General features: G+C 38.5%; 1 protein-coding gene across 1 annotated transcript; it reads right to left on the minus strand.

Moving 5' to 3' along the window:
• Window positions 1-1,802: 1,802 nt before the first annotated feature.
• Window positions 1,803-13,548, minus strand: LOC139737046 (semaphorin-4E-like). Its single transcript, XM_071647723.1, has 4 exons — window positions 13,421-13,548; window positions 9,929-10,059; window positions 7,568-7,648; window positions 1,803-1,943 (listed from the first exon to the last, which is right to left on the minus strand). The coding sequence occupies exons 1-4, from the start codon at window positions 13,545-13,547 to the stop codon at window positions 1,803-1,805; spliced, it is 480 nt and encodes a 159-aa protein (XP_071503824.1). The 5' UTR covers window position 13,548.
• Window positions 13,549-16,939: the final 3,391 nt, after the last annotated feature.

Consider the following 16,939-nt stretch of genomic DNA (forward strand, 5'->3'; position numbering starts at 1 on the left):
TGCCGCGAAAAATAACATGTTTTGCAGTATATAGTCAAATACTGTTTGTACATTCAATATTAGAACAGGTGTACATCTTCCATTAAAAACTGACCACAGGACATGGGTCCATGTAGAATGTGACATTCACAAAGTTGCTACAAATCCGGACATATATCCACATCTCTCTCCCTTCACACAGTGTGAACGGCATTCACAGAATATCTTTACAATCTGGAATTTGAATGTATTTCAACCCTACAGGGGCCGGGGGGGGGGGGGGGGGGGGGGGGGGGGCAGAATCTGCCCCCCTTCGTTTCATGCTATCATTCTGTAACATGAGAAGACCTTGTCGCAAGGCTTCTTGACTTTCTTTGTTCTAGTCTCGCGCAACTTTTGAGACCAAATTTGCAACGTCCGCGCATATTTTTACGAAGCCACACCCATTTTTGTATCGGCATGTTGCCCCAAAACGGGTACAATTTGGTGAATTTGTTTACATTTCCTATGGAAAACAGTGCTCTGTCATGAAAGTCATAAAAATTTTTTACAATTGATCACTTTCATTGATTAGTTTTATGCTAATTATGGTAGAAAAGTGGTCAGTGACAATTTCCAATAAAAAACAAGGGGGGGGGCAGAATCCGCCCCCCTCTGGTCTTAGCATAGCCAAAAAAAGCCCGGCCTGATTAGGGTTAAGTGTCTGATGTTTCAATTGCTACTTTTGCTAGATTAAAGCTATTGTTCATTGTCTTTAAAGTACACTTTTATATTAATGGGGAAAAAGCGAAGTTAAAAACTACTATATTGTATCTATGATGCACAAGGATGGATATTTGTTGATTAATCCTCCAAAATTTGAAAAATTTTCAGTTTGCTAGATAAAAACATGACAAGTTTGTGGTTTGGGGTTGTGGTTTACTCAATTTGAAGATGTAGGGTATTAATGGATATTAATATTCTCTTTCATAATTTTCATCTTCCAATCTACACCTCTGATAAAAATAAATAAAAGAATGAATGAATAAATCTAAACAAAATCTAAATTCTGAAACAATACCATTTCACTTTGATTGGCAGGTAACCCATCCAGTTCTGGGGGAAATTTTCCTTTTGAAATCACCATTTTTCCTCTCTTAAATTTGTAACACTGCAATTCACTCCAAAGCTTATACTAGAAAAAGATCATAGGAACTGTTTAAATTCAACATCAGTGTATGGGGTGTCTCCCCCAACCCCCCCCCCCTCCCATGCAATATTTTAACTTAAGTTACTAAAAATGATAAACAAAATTGTTCCATAATGTGGCTGCTTGGTGGATGGAAATCCACGTTGTTGTTGTTTGGTTGGTTTGTTTGATTGTTTGTTTGTTTTTTTTTTTGGGGGGGGGGTGGGGCTGGGGGATCATGAGAAAGACCCTTGATGCGCAAGTCTGAAGCCCAAATCATGGTACTGCTTCATATACATGTGTCATTCTAAAGGTAGTCCTATACCCTGCCTAACATTATGGGGCAACTCCCTAATCACCCTCAGAACTGAGCTTTGGCGCTCACTTGCACAATGACTGCACCATTATTTAATCAGATATCGATTGAAGTGACCATCAATAAATGAAGTCCATATGAACTCCACGATGTAGCCTATATTGATTTGAAAATGGGGGATTGCCTAAATGCCAGTAAAAGATACACTTATCAAGAGTAGGGAAGCTACCATTCACTTGCAGGAAAACCTGAAGAAACTCTTGCTTCTGTACCCCTGAACGCATCTTAGAAATTTGACGAAGGAATTTCAGCAGGTACAGGTCACTGTGTTCAGAGTATTTAAGGGAAAAGGACATTTTTCTTTACCTCAACACTACAATCGTAGCAACGAGGACTCTCTGAATTGTATGTTCCACACACACGGTACTCTGTGGAATTCTTGAAGTATCCAAAGCTGATGTAGTTCTGGCAGACATACTCCTGCAAAAGAAGCAAAAACTCCACATTAGAAATCAAATTTCTTCTATACTTACGAGAATGAAAGTGATCATGTAAGGAATGGAGGGAGTGCAGCAACACTAGAAGAATACATAAAGTTTGTTTGAAGTTTGATTGATTCAGTAATTTTTAAAGTTTTGATGCTACCATAGATGGATGAGAAGACAACAACAGTTTCTGACATCACGCACAGACTATACAATAATGATTGCATTTATAAGGCCCTTTATACTTGTGTATTCAACATATTTTTACTTTTCCAGCATGATGAAAGAGCACTTCACTTTCCTCTTTAAGAAAGAAGGGGAATGATATTATCCTTTACATATATGTCAGTAACAAGTGAAGGGAATGTGTACTTTTGAATGGACAGAGGATGCACAGTACAATAGAAAGCTTTATGTATAAGTTACATTCTTTACCTTAACCCGTTGAGGACAAGTTCCGAATATACTCGGGCAAGTGTCTATAGGAAATATGTGCTGTAGCGTAATCAGTCTGTCCTCAACGGGTTAAAAGTACCTAAATGTCATTCTAATCTGTTGTACTGCTTTGAGATCTGGGCAGGTCTTCAACTTTTTTTGGTTATTTTGGGTCCAGTTATGGGAGCACCAATTGCAGTAAATCTGTGTCAGTTGAAAAACTTCCTGTCAAGTCTGGTGATATGATATGATCTTTGAGAGAGAGAGTAAGATGGACACATACAGTAAGTTTTAACCCTATGGCTCCAATCCTGACCCTGTTTCCCCTTCAAAGTGCCAAATCATACTGACACTGCCAACATCATTGAGAAACAATATCATTCATCCCAGAGAATATGAAGAATCAATGTGATACAACTTGGTCATGCTACAATGTACACCTGGATCTCGAAAAGGAATCATTTAACAAGAGACCCGGGGGTCACGCGCTCACCTGAGTATCGCAAGTTCACCTTCCATGCATTACTCTTTACCTGAGAACATTGGAAACTTATGGTGGGGGTAGCTTTGAGAATGGGGGCATGGTGTCCATTTATATATTCCATCACACTGGTAGAAATACCTGCCAAGTACACTGTACTTTACAGAACGTTGGATTATGCTGCTAGGGAAAAAAAGACTTAAAACCCTATCACTTTTGATTAGAACTAGAGAAAAATAATATTTGATATTCATAAATTTAGGAGGTTTGGACCCCCTGGGGCCCCAAAGGAAAGCATGGTGCCCATTCAAACAATTTGAGATCTTATCCCTATAGGAATGCTACTTGATACATTGTAAGTTTGGTGAAAATCCACTATGTTGTTTTCAGCAAGAAGATGAAAATTTAGGCCCGCATTTGGACCTCCCTCCCCCATCCCATCCCGCTTCCTTGGGTCCCAAGGGGGTGGGGGGGGGGGGAGGGCACCCCTGATTCTCCCATGAACAAACTTGAAACAACAGTCATCAATACACTGACTTATTGTATTAACTTAGCTCAATCACTTCAAGTTCTAGAGAAAATCTGTAAAGATTCCTTACAGGGGGGGGGGGGGGACCCCTGGGGCCCCCCAGGTGGGGCATGGTGCCCATTTGATGGAATTGAGATTCTATCCCCCTAGGGATGCTACCTGCCAAGTTTGGTGAAAATTAGTGTTAGGGTTTTCAAGAAAAAGATGAAAATTTAAAATTTCGGTCCAAATTTAAGCCCCCTGGGGCCCCCAGGTGGGCATGGTGCCCATTTGATGGGAATGAGCTTCTTTCCCCCTAGGGATGCTACCTGCCAACTTTGGTGAAAATTCATAATGGCATTTTCAAGAAAAAGATGAAAATGTACAATGTGGGCCCCATTACGACCCCTCCCCACCCCCCTACTCTGGGTCCCAAGGGGGGCACCCCTGATTCCGCCATGAACCATGAACAAACTTGAAACTACAGTCATCAATGTACTAATTCATAGTATTAACTTAGCTCTACCACTTCTGGTTATAGAGAAGAAGATTTTTTAAGATTCCTTAAGTTTGGGGGGTTTGGGCCCCTCTGGGGCCCCCCAGGTGGGGTATGGTGCCCACTTGTACAAATTGAGATCCTATCCCCCTAGGGATGCTATCTGCCAAGTTTGGTGAAAATCAGTCAAGGGGTTCTCAAGGAGAAGATGAAAATGTAAAAGTTTATGCACGATGCACGACGAACGCCGGACGCCTGACGAAGAGCGATCGCAATAGCTCCAGGTGAGCTAAAAATGCTGATACTATTGGTCCCTTTGATCCCAGCCCCTTGCCCCCGAGGGGGCTGCCACCGGAGCTACTCCAACATCTTTGTTTCCTACCCTTCTGAATGTTTCCAGCTAACTTTGGAAAATATGTGATCATAAAATCTGAAGGAGATGACAGTGCCAGTATTGATCTTCCACACCACCATTTGTGACCATGCATCACAAAACTAACAAGAAGTTGCACGCACTGATTTTGTGTGAGGACTGAAAATAGGTGAAAAGGGTTAATTTGGTTAATCTTGACTTTTTAAAAAAATTTTCTGGAAGAGCAAGTCTTCTTCTACATTTTGCTAAAATTTGGTATCATAGAATGAACAGGAAAGTGTGTTTTTTTAGCAGTTTATCTCAAACACTTTTTTTGAGAATGTGTGATTAGGTGTATCTTTAGAGTCCCCCTTTCATTTCTTCAAAAACGCTGTACACACTTGTCACTTTCAACTCTTAATAACTTTAGAAAGGATGATACTACTGCTTTGAAAGTTGCCATTTATCATGGACGGAATGTCTTAGTGGAACACGCTCGATTTCAGCTTAATCAGATAATCCCTTCATTGTGGTTAAACCGGTGGTTTTCATCCTGCATTTTTGTCCCATTCATTGCACAGGTAGCACGGCTTGGTGAAGATTAAAGGACAAGTTCACCTTCATATACATGTGGCTTGAGTGAAGGCAACAATGTTAGTAGAACACATTAGTGAAAGTTTGGGGAAAATCCGACAATCCGTTCAAAAGTTATGAATTTTTAAAATATCTGTGCAATCACTACTGGAGGAGGAGACTACTACAGTGTTTGATGTCACATGCATACAACGATATAAGGAAAATAAAAAGAGAATTTCACAAAACTTGACTTTTTGAATAAAGTGCACATTTCCTCGACTTGTTACTGACTTATGTTAGGGGTAATATTATTCCCCCTGACTTCTGAAAGAGAGAAGTCGAGTGCTCTTTTATTATGTGAGAAAAGTGAGAATATCTTGAATTTTCTTTATACTTTCTTTATATAGTTGTACTCATATGACATCACAAGCTATAGTAGTCTTCTCATCCAGCCGTGACTGAGCAGAAACTTCAAAAATTCATAACTTTTGAACGGATTTTCCGATTTTCCTCAAACTCTCATTGATGTGTTCTATTAATATTGCTGCATTCACTCAACCCTCATGTCTACGAAGGTGAACTTGTCCTTTAAACACTTGAATAGACCCTTTGCTTCAGAACCTCTTTTCTGGAGTGTGTGCTTTCTTTCCAATATTTAGATAAAGGTAAGGAGAGTCCATTCAATTTGAGTTGTACATCATTTTAAAGCTTGAAATCTGCTCTTAACTAAAAATCCATGTCTGGCGACTTTTTATTTGTTTTGTGATGCAGGGTCACATTTAGTGTCAAAGGAAGAAAGTAAAATTTCCACCTCTCAGACTAGTTAAATGTCACCAACATGGTTATATTCACCCTCAGTATGGGAAAAAAAATTCTTAAAATTTAGTCACTTTCAGGCCTTTTGAATCCTACCACAGAAGCTCAATAGCTAGATATCTGTACCATTTGAATAAGCTTTTAATCTCCACCCCCACCCTTAAGAATGATTCCTGCCTAATTTGTTCAAAATCAGACCCTGGGTTTTTACAGAAGATGATCAAAACATATAAAAACACAGGAGACAAACTGCAGGGCAAACAAAGAGCTGTATCACAATCATAGGCTACTTGAGCCCTTGGCTCAGGTGAGCTAAAGAGTGTCCAAGTAAGAACAAGGAAAAGTAGAAATTACGCGGTGCGTAAAATATGTCCCCGCCGGAAGTAGCATTTAGTATCAAAATGTACTATATAGGTCAAAAGATCAAGATTAAGGTCAAAGGTCAAAGAAGTCAAAGGTCAACATTCTGTGTAGAAGTTTTGAAGCCCTCACCTAGTGCCATCACATAAAGCAAACGGAATCGAAATCCAGTTAGAAATGGCGAAGGAGTAGCATTTTGTAGCCAATGTACAATATAGGTCAAAAATCAAGGTCAAAGGTCAAAGAAGTCAAAGGTCAACATTCTGTGTAGAAGTTTTGAAGCCCTCACCTAGTGCCATCACATAAAGCAAACGGAATCGAAATCCAGTTAGAAATGGCGAAGGAGTAGCATTTTGTAGCCAATGTACAATATAGGTCAAAAATCAAGGTCAAAGGTCAAAGAAGTCAAAGGTCAAAATTCTGTGTAGAGGTTTTGAAGCCCTCACCTAGTGCCATCACATAAAGCAAACGGAATCGAAATCGGGTTAGAAATGGCGAAGGAGTAGCATTTTGTAGCAAAATGTACAATATAGGTCAAACAATCAAGGTCAAAGGTCAAAGAAGTCAAAGGTCAAAATTCTGCGTAGAAGTGTTGAAGCCCTCACCTAGTGCCATCACATAAAGCAAACGGAATCGAAATCGGGTTAGAAATGGCGAAGGAGTAGCATTTTGTAGCAAAATGTACAATATAGGTCAAAAAATCAAGGTCAAAGGTCAAAGAAGTCAAAGGTCAAAATTCTGTGTAGAGGTTTTGAAGCCCTCACCTAGTGCCATCACATAAAGCAAACGGAATCGAAATCGGGTTAGAAATGGCAAAGGAGTAGCATTTTGTAGCAAAATGTACAATACAGGTCAAAAATCAAGGTCAAAGGTCAAAGAAGTCAAAGGTCAAAATTCTGTGTACAAGTTTTGAAGCCCTCACCTAGTGCCATCACATAAAGCAAACGGAATCGAAATCGGGTTAGAAATGGCGAAGGAGTAGCATTTTGTAGCAAAATGTACAATATAGGTCAAAGGTCAAGGTCAAAGGTCACGACTGAAATTCTGTGTAGGAGTTTCAAAGCTCCCATGTAGTGCTATCATATAAAGCAAACAGAATCAAAATTGGCTCATAAATGACAGAGAAGTAGCAAATTGAAGATTTTGATCACACACGGACGCACACACGGACGCACACACGGACACACGGAGGGACGGACGGACGGACGGACACACGGACACACACACGTACGGAGCCCGTTTCATAGTCCCCTGCTCGAACTCGTTCGGCGGGGACAAACAAAATGTTAAATAATTCCTTTAAAGATACATTGTTCTTATCAAAAAAGTTAATTGCTGAATAGGATGACAGAAACAGACAGGGAATATAGTGTTACCTGTTTGCATAAATAAGACCATACATAACTGTTTTACCTTTAAAAAATTTGTAATTTCCAACACCCATTTGGTGGATTGGATCTAGCGATTCAAAAACTAGAACCTCTTGATTAGTACACTAGAATGTATATGAACCATACACACACACAAATGGGCAAACATTTCAACATACAAAATGTGATATTCATGGTAAATATGCAGAAGGGATTAATACTTACTGTGTCACCACTATTCACGAGTGCACAATCGGCATAGTCTTCCGTATTTTCCAGCTTCAAAGGCACACTGTTTATCACTGTCTGTAATAACAGAATGAAAATCCAACAGTATTATTTCCCATTGATGAAAAAAAAAGTGTAATTGACCAACTTCAATACATTTTTAATTCTTAAAAAAAAAAAAATAAGAAGAAGAATAAGGAAATCAGACACAGGTCCAAGATATTCAAGGAATGGTAAAGTTTTGGTTGAGATGGGGCTTCAGGTTTCCAACCTTTTTTGTTAGATATCGAGAAACCCCATACAAAATATAAAAGAGCATACAATTCTAAGAGGGATTCAAGTTTTGTTTTTTCTCTATAATGAAAAATACTTTAAAAATGGCCGAGCGTTCCACAAACAAAGTGGTCCTGATAAATGATGGGACCCATCTTTTATAGGCACACTTTATTTTACTATGTTTTTGATAGATATCTAAGCAATTTCAAAACCGACTTTCATCAAATAAACTTTGAATTCCTCTAGAATTGTATGTTCTATAATATTCCTTAAGTGGTTTCTAATCATGTCGCAAAAAGCTACAATCTGAATCCCCCATCTCAACCAAAACTACAATTGTAGTCCATCCCTTTAACTATCAAGTGACCTTTTACTTGCTGGATGACCCCTACCAAACTAGTATGTGGGTCTGCAAAGCAATTTTTTGGTGTTGGAATTGCAGGATGAGGAGACTACAAGAGGTTATGACGATGTGTGGACAACAATATAAAGAAAATATAAAGAAAATTCCACAAAAATTCACTTTTCTATCATTATGAAAGAGCACTTGACTAACTGCTTTCAGAAAGCAGGGGGAATAATTGCTACTCTTAACATATGTCAGTATCAAGTTGATGGAATGTGTAATGTTTATGAAAATTTGATTTTTTTTTTTTTTTTTTTTTTTTTGGGGGGGGGGGGGGGACCACTTGCTTTCACTCAATCCAAATTGCTCTTTGGGTTTAATTAATGGATATTCATGCCTTGATGGAAGGGTGCAAAATATTGACACTTTGACAACCTGTAGGAAATGAACAAACTTAACTGCTTGACCTTCAAATACCAGGCACATGCAAGTTGGCTGTTTTAAATTTGTAAAAGCAAATGGGATATATTGAAATGCGAACATTTTGGAGCATGGTTTGCAACAGTATCTTTATGATCAAAGTAAAACTCAAGCCGAATGTCATCACAGCTGTGTCGGGGGGGGGGGGGGGGGGGGGGCTGTAGAAATCAAGTTTGGAAGAGAGATAAAACATGCATCTATCATCATATCATATGATGGGCTGTGCTACATCTGTCATCATTTCATTTGATGACTACATATGTCATTTCATAACATGGTTTCCTTTTATGTCTCTGGATTTCCTTCTACTTGTCTCTTTTTGCTTTTCTTTTTTGCCTTTATCTTTCACTTTTATCTTTCGCTTTTCTCTTTTGCTTTTCTTTTCTCGTAAAGGCACATGGTCCCGGTGGTTTAGTCAAATGCATACTTGGGCGCATGGAGCAAGTTTCCTATAGAGACCTACGCTATATCGACTCCTCTTTAGCGCTTACGCTGTGACCCATTTCCCCGAGTCCGAAGAAGTCCGAGCCACTGTAGTCAGTGGTCCGACCACAGTTCAGCTCATGATTCGGCTGAGGGGATGACAGCTCTAGCAAACTTCTTTTGTGATGTCATAATTAGAAGCACATCTGCACGCACTCCGGCTTTACTACAGACTGCATGATGCGCAAAGAGGACAACAAAGGCAACGTTACTTAGCAACACCTACGCGCTTTTCTCTTGATGACAGCTCAACTTCGGCAATCTTGGTATCAATGCTAACGGTGATCGGCAGTATCATCAACAGCGCCATCTACACTACCAGGACTACGCGCCTTTAAAAGAATGAAACAGAGATATATATGGACAAAGATTGATCATGTCATGATAGGGACAGTGTTTCCTCCCAACAAAGATTCAAACACATCATGATATTCAACTCCACATGTAAGTATCAATTAGCCTCACCGACATATTATGTGGGGGACAATATGAAGAGTTTTATCGCAAAATGAGCTAACACCATTCTTGTGAAGTTGAGATATTTGTGATTAAAACTGCTAAAAAAATAGAAAATAAAAGGAAAATACAGGATATTTCTAATCATAACTTCTAGAATATTCCTTGTTACAAATGTATGTCACAAGTGATGTATTACTGGAAAGGCTTAATTTTGCTTTATTTGATGATGGACTTACTTTGAAATGTTTAAAAATGGTGTTAAGCTCATTTTGCAAAAAAAAACCTCTTCATACTCATCCTTGCAGCAAGCTTACCAAGTCATTTGCATCAAGAAGATACACACGCTCTCTGCTCCCGAGAAGTACATAGGAGAAGTCGACATCCAGAATTCGGTAGATGTTCCACCCCGGCGTGCTATTAAGATTATCAATCTCACTAAAGTTGCCTGCAGGGATGGGGGGGGGGGGGTGGGGAAATGAGCAGAACAGTCCTTGTGACTACATCAAGACACGGTATCAAGGTCAAAACTGATGTCTTTCCGTATCATAGCATCAAACACCATGGATTAGCAGGTTTGGCAGTATGGATGCTCTCAGAGCCAGTGAGTTATAGTATAGCGATATTGCCATACATCATAAGGCTATGAGAGCATTCAGACACAAAGAAATGTTGTATGGATATACATTTGTACACTGTAAATCACATTGCCACGAGCATTAAGACATGAATATACTCCATATACACTCCACATGTATCGAATTGCGGCTAACATTCAATGTGTATAGTGTAGACAAGAACTTTCATGTGCATTTTGATTTTGCAAATCTTGGCTCTCGTAAAATTTGCAGAATTAAAATGCACGCAAACATTCCTTGTTTTACAGTATACAAATGATGTGCAGTAAATACAGTAGCAGTCATGCCCTTGAAGGTTTCATTTTACAGACAAAGAATCTGCTGCTCAAATGTACTTCAAATTCAAAGGGAAACTCATCTACCTGTTTAACCCTATTTTAACTGGGTTATTTGAGATCAAGTTCTTACTGGGGGGTCAATTTGACCCCCCCTTCAGATCTCGGCCGCCGATTGCCGCAAAATTTGGCCTGCACATAGAGCCGGATGTTAACTACAAGATTATGTGGTCATACAATAAAAAAATTTGATTTTATATTTTTAGTAAATTAATTATGCAAATTTACACATGAAATCATTTTTTCACCTATACTTGTAAACTCCATCAAAAAGACTGAAGGATTGCTAAATTTTTGTGTCGGAGTTCCTCAAGACACATCAAAAAAAAAAAAAAAAAAATAGCACAATCGAAATCAATTTTCTTTTGATTTTTATTGTTTTGTTAATTTCTTATATGTATTTCATTGTTTTTTCGACCTTTTGTTTTCTATTTTTTTTTTTTGGCCAAAATTTGTTGCAGGCACTTTTTCAAGCTTATCTACATTAGAATTGATTAATTTCAACGGTTAAAAAAAGTTGATAAAATCTAATTTATATCAATTTAACAAAAAAAGACAATTTGCATTGGATTTGCACACGATATCATGAATTTGAGCGGTTTTGGGGTTAACAAGCATATGCAAAACATTACGTAACTGGGTAATTCCGTGAAGTTGGGGCACAAAGTGACATTTTAGCATAACTCAATACTAATTATGCTATACATATATTGTTTGTAGGCTTTACATTTGTATTGAGACCATACATTTTCCTGGAAATTTTGTGCCATTCAGACTCAATTTTGATGAAGTTACAATTGTATTAAAATGATATGTAACGGTGTCCTGTAGCATCGTGACGTGTCCATGTAGCATCGTGATAGTTGAAATCTGGTCCTAAAAGACAAATTAATGCAATTAGCTTGACCAAAATTTGATATAATATGCATAATTACTAGATTAGTCAGAGAGCTAAATATCTTAACTCTCCTTTCCACAGTTTTACTTTTACAAGAAAATTACACAATGTGTCACTATGCTACGCGGTGTCCACCAAATGTCACAAAAAAGGACACCGCTTAGAATCGTGATACATTTTGCTATTTTCTTTTAAAATTAAAACTGTGTACAGGAAATTTGAGATATTTACAGTAGCTATCTCATTCATATCTTGTAAATATGCATATTGCATCAAATTTTGGTCAAGCTAATTGCCATAATTTGTCTATTAGGACCAAATTTTAAAATATCATGATGCTACATGGACACGTCACGATGCTACAGGACACTGTTACATATTGTTTAATAACTTCATCAAAATTGAGTCTGATTGGCACAAAATTTCCAGGAAAATGTGTGGCCTCAATGCAAATGTAAAGCCTACAAACAATAAATGTATAGCATAATTAATACTGAGTTATGCTGAAATGTGTATTTCAAATATCACGATGCTACATGGACACTGCCCCAACTTCATGGAATTACCCTACTTCAAAACGGTATACCCGGACGACGCAAATTTGGTCTCAAAATATGCGGGAGACTTCAATGAAAAAAGTCATGAAACGACGCCACAAAATCTTTGCGCGTTGCGGAATCGTGGCACGAAATGTCGAGGGGGTCAATTTGACCCCCCCCCCCCCCCCAGTTGGAATAGGGTTAAGTTCTTCTTCTGATTAAGTCTGCCTCCTTCAATAGACTAAAGATTCTTGCAGACTGCAAGTTACTGCATTCATATATAAAGATCTGCATTTTTTGCAAATTTCCAAGAAATCACAGTGACCTTTGACCCGACTAAAAATGGATCCCCGAAAGCAGCACCAACACATCTATTTTAACCTTATAACTCTCTTCTCCTTCCCTTGGTACATGCCATACGAAACCTCAAGAAAATTCCAATCAGTACCGGTAACATAGGCATACATGTACAGTATAGCATGAAGTGGGCTTACAAACAGCTGTTTTAAATGTAAGAACAGAAGAAGTGGGGTCATCAAAGACACATTGTTTTGCCTCATTTTTACTGGAGAGGATGGCATAACACACATCACTGCACACCCAGACTCACAGGGACTTGAACCCGTGGTATTTTATTACAAGACGGACACGACACTTCATCGTCAAATCTATGATATCTCAACGAACAACAGACTATCTCTCACAGTTGCATCCATTATAACAGGGCTATTTATCGACAAACTATCATAGTTATGGGTAAAATCTGCCTCTAGTGCCCTCATTACAAGGGGCTGGGATTACCCAAAAGGTAGTAGGAAGATAGGAAGGTGCATGATAAAAATAGAAACAAAATGGCTACCCTACATGACGATACAAAAGAGAGCTAAACCTAGAAACATCATTCATTTCCAAAGGTAGTGATATTTTTATTACCAGGTGTCTTAAAAAGATTTAAAGATTATAGTCATAGCATTTTTTCGATTAAGGGGATTATTTTGAAGAACGACATTCTAAAGTACCGGTAATAAGGATTTTGTGAAGGTAAAAATTTGGCAACAACATGATCTAAAAAGAGAGTTCAGGCTACACTCCCTCAAAGATGCTTGATAAACAGCAACAACAACTTAAAAGACAGCGCGTCTCAGGCAAAGACGCACATCACCTGAGAAGCGCTGTCTTTGAAGTCGTTGCTAATGTTTATCAAGCGTCTTCGAGTGGTCTCAGGTGATGTGCGTAATACGCTTGAGGACTGCGCGCAGTCCATTTGTTTTCTACAGAATTAGCGCGCACTTTCCTGTCTTTTCAGCTAAGCATCTTTGGTTTATCCCCTAGGCCGAGTTTACCCACAACTACGGTAGTTTGAGCACAAAGGCACAGGCCAGTGATGAGGCAGACTTACAGTTGAGACTAAAGGAAGTGTTGTCCGCTGTCGTTGGGAATGTTGCCCTGTTGTATTTCCCTTGCGCTAAAGCCATCAGGAAAAGACAGAAAACAGTTCCTCCGATGATGTACTTGAACACAGCCATCTTGGCTGAATATCAGAAAGAGTATGAAGTATTGAGAAAGAGAAAGGGATTTAATGAATGGAGACTGGCATTTATAACGAGCATACAGTACATTGCAGCTCCATGACTTCCAAGCACCATTTCATGAAATAAACTGCCAGCCATGACATGTTGTCAGTGTCTGACAATTTCAGTAGAAGCCTTGGTTTTGATTGGCTGAGAAGCTCTCATCACCGACTGTTACTATGGTGGATTATCAGGACACCAAACAATTTGTCAGGGCTGACAACTTACAAGAACGGTGCCCAGGTCATAATTTTTATACTACGTGGTGGAGGCTTTCTCCGTAAATGACTTTCTAATTTTTATACGCAAATAATGCTGGCCGGTGATCCTGTCATTTCTATGTAATATATCTACAAGCTTGTAGGCCTGAACTATAGGAGACTGTAGATGTACAGGTCTTCTGGGGACCATTTCATGAAACTTTTTGTCATTGATTTCACTGACAACTGTTAAAAGCTACTAAAATCCTTGCGTCTGATTGCTGATAGCAAATTTGTCGGTGAAAACCTCCGACGAACTCGTTGATGAAACGCCCCCCAGTACAGACTACAAGTTGTAAAGGCATGTGCCATGATACCATGGAGTTATAAATGACATCATTTTGTTTTCACATTTCACTCTCTACAGCTATATAGAACACCTAAAACTGAATAACATCTACATGTACAGAGTTTACACAACCTGGTATGTACTGTACTATACAGTACGTGTACGACCTTTCATTTTGTGTACATGTCTCAGTGTATGAATACTCATGTACACTATACATTGTACACTTGTTATGTAAATGCTTCCAAGGTATCAAAATTAGTGTACAATATAGTCACAGTTCATTCTACTGGCATCATTCTTTTTCTTTCTTTTTTTGGACAGGAAATCCTAGAGACTTGTATTCCACAGTAAAAATGTATTCTCCAAATCATGCTGTGCTGTACATATAAAAAACAAACAAACAGACAATCCACAAACTTTCTTTACTCCACCTATGAAGTGCACAGAAGGAAAACTGGCTGAGCACATTCACACTGTGAACCTATGGGTGTATAGATACATGTAGACCAAATCAGTTTTAAACACCGCAATTTATAGAGGGAGGTCAGCTATAAATTGGCAGTTTCTAACATAAGAAGAAAAGATGATTCAATCATTTGTACATGTACAATATGTATGCAATGAGTCAGGTGCATTGCTACATATGTTACTGCTTAAATTAACTAAAATTGCTATATTAAAGGAATACTTAAGCCCCCATTTATGGCTGAAATAGACATTAACATAAAATAAAGCAGCACCTAAATTGAACATGTACTGCAACGTCGATATTTTCGTGCAATTAATTTTTCACGCTGACCGGCTCAAACACATACCGGTATACGCAGGTTCTTAAATTCGTGCTGCGCTCTAGGCAGACAGTCCATTCAAAATGTGCAGAGAAAATTGTGAGGTTATTTCCGCGGGCTTCAGAATTTGGGCTAGCCAAAAGTAGCACAAAATGCACAAAATTAACATACCAGTTACCACGAAAATTTCTATGTTCACAGTATATACTGGTGTGTATACTATTATCTAGCACCTGTCACTCTATTTATACATCATGTTATGTACATACTGTAATCACTGTACATACTGTACAAAGTGTACATGCAACAGCATGCGGTGACATAAAATGCCCATAGCCCACTTCTCAGTATGACACGTATGCAAGATCATTCGGCACATGTACAGTGTAAACCACAAACACACACACATACACTAATTGTACATGTATGCACATGCACACACACACACACACACACACACACACACACACACTATGTACAGAAACTAAATATCTAAATTCACTTGTACAGTGTACAGTATGGTGGAAGTATAAAGTACAACTTATTGCATGCTATGTATGTATGCAATTTATCATCTCTTCTAATCATATGCATACAAATCCAGGTGTTTCATAACTTCATTGCACTAGGCAGTGACTGGCTTCATGGCAACCAGGGGCCCGTTTCATAAAACTTGTTATCAGTGGCAGTTAACTGCCACATTTCTATGACAAATTTGCTCTCAGCCAATCAGATGCAAGGATTTCAGTAGCTTGTCACATCTATGACAACTTGTCACTGATGACAAGTTTTATGAAATGGGCCCCAGGTGTATTTAGAGCATGATGGGTGATATTTTAAATGTTTAACAATACTAAAATGACAACTAGTATTCACAAACAGATGATGAATAACACTTGGCAAAGATCTTCATACCTGTATATTGAACAATGTGAATGGAATCACTAAACTCCCAACAAGAACTGTCACTGCACTTATTTTGAAGCTAAAGAATTTGTATTACAAATATAATATGCACACTTCATGACCAGAAGAAAAGCTATCATACCAACATAATAGTCCATGGGCCAAGGCTCGAAAAATGGGGTTGTTGGTACCACCTGAGGTGGCAAAACCTTTTTGGTGTCATTTTGTTTGTCGGGCATAGATATGCTTTATCAAGCTATGATAGCATTTGCAAATGAGTAGCTTAGTCATAATAAATGATTTTTTAACCAATTTGGTCTCGTTTTTATATCCCTATACTTCTGAATCGAACATAAACCGCTATCCAAAGAAGAGCACTGTATTCTGTATGTTCACAGGTGTTCTGTTGTAAACGCGGTGCGCTTAGTCTTTATTGAAGGCAGCGAAGGGAATATCCAAAGGGTTATGATGTCCACAGCTGTCATGCGGTGCGCTTAGTCTTTATCTAGACCAATGTACCATTATCATATCTAAAGTTCCTCATAAAGGGATTATCTATACTGTTCTTATACTACCCTCTCAACAAATACATCAGTTTTAAACAAAAATCACCCTGTTCATTTACAGTATTATTCATTACAATGTATTGTAGTGTACCGGTACATTGTTTTTGCATTATCTTTTATTGTTGGATGGAAATAAAGCGACATTGGCGTGGTGTTAGCGTTTCCACCGTAGCGTTTTCACCGGAAAATGATAATAATTGAAAAATACGGTAAAATTCACGAGGAATTGCTTTTGTTGTTGTTGTTGTCCTTAGATAAAAGTTGTACACTGTATCATAAGCTTTGGCTATTCCCTTCCCCGTCTTGAATAAAGACTAAGCGCTATGGACATCATAACCTTTGGATATTCCCTTCGCTGCCTTGAATAAAGACTAAGCGCACCGCGTCTACAACAGAACACCTGTGAACATACAGAAGACAGTGCTCTTCTTTGTATAGCGGTTAGTTTCGATTCAGAAGTATAGGGATATAACAACGAGACCAACTTGGTTAAAAATTCATTTATTATGACTAAGCTACTCATTTAGAAATGCTA

This window comes from Diadema antillarum, unplaced genomic scaffold (assembly GCF_040938485.1).
Source record: "Diadema antillarum isolate AM-2024a unplaced genomic scaffold, OU_Dant_1.0 seq00000678_RagTag, whole genome shotgun sequence".
NCBI classification, from domain to species: Eukaryota; Metazoa; Echinodermata; class Echinoidea; order Diadematoida; family Diadematidae; genus Diadema; species Diadema antillarum.

Coding starts and splice junctions, on each gene's coding strand:
- LOC139737046 (XM_071647723.1), bottom strand. CDS start 13,547: ATGGCTGTGTTCAAGTACATCATCGGAGGAACTGTTTTCTGTCTTTTC. Junction 10,060..13,420: donor CACTTCCTTTAGTCTCAACT/GTAAGTCTGCCT, acceptor CCATCCCTGCAG/GCAACTTTAGTGAGATTGAT. Junction 1,944..7,567: donor TCGTGAATAGTGGTGACACA/GTAAGTATTAAT, acceptor CTTCTTTTGCAG/GAGTATGTCTGCCAGAACTA.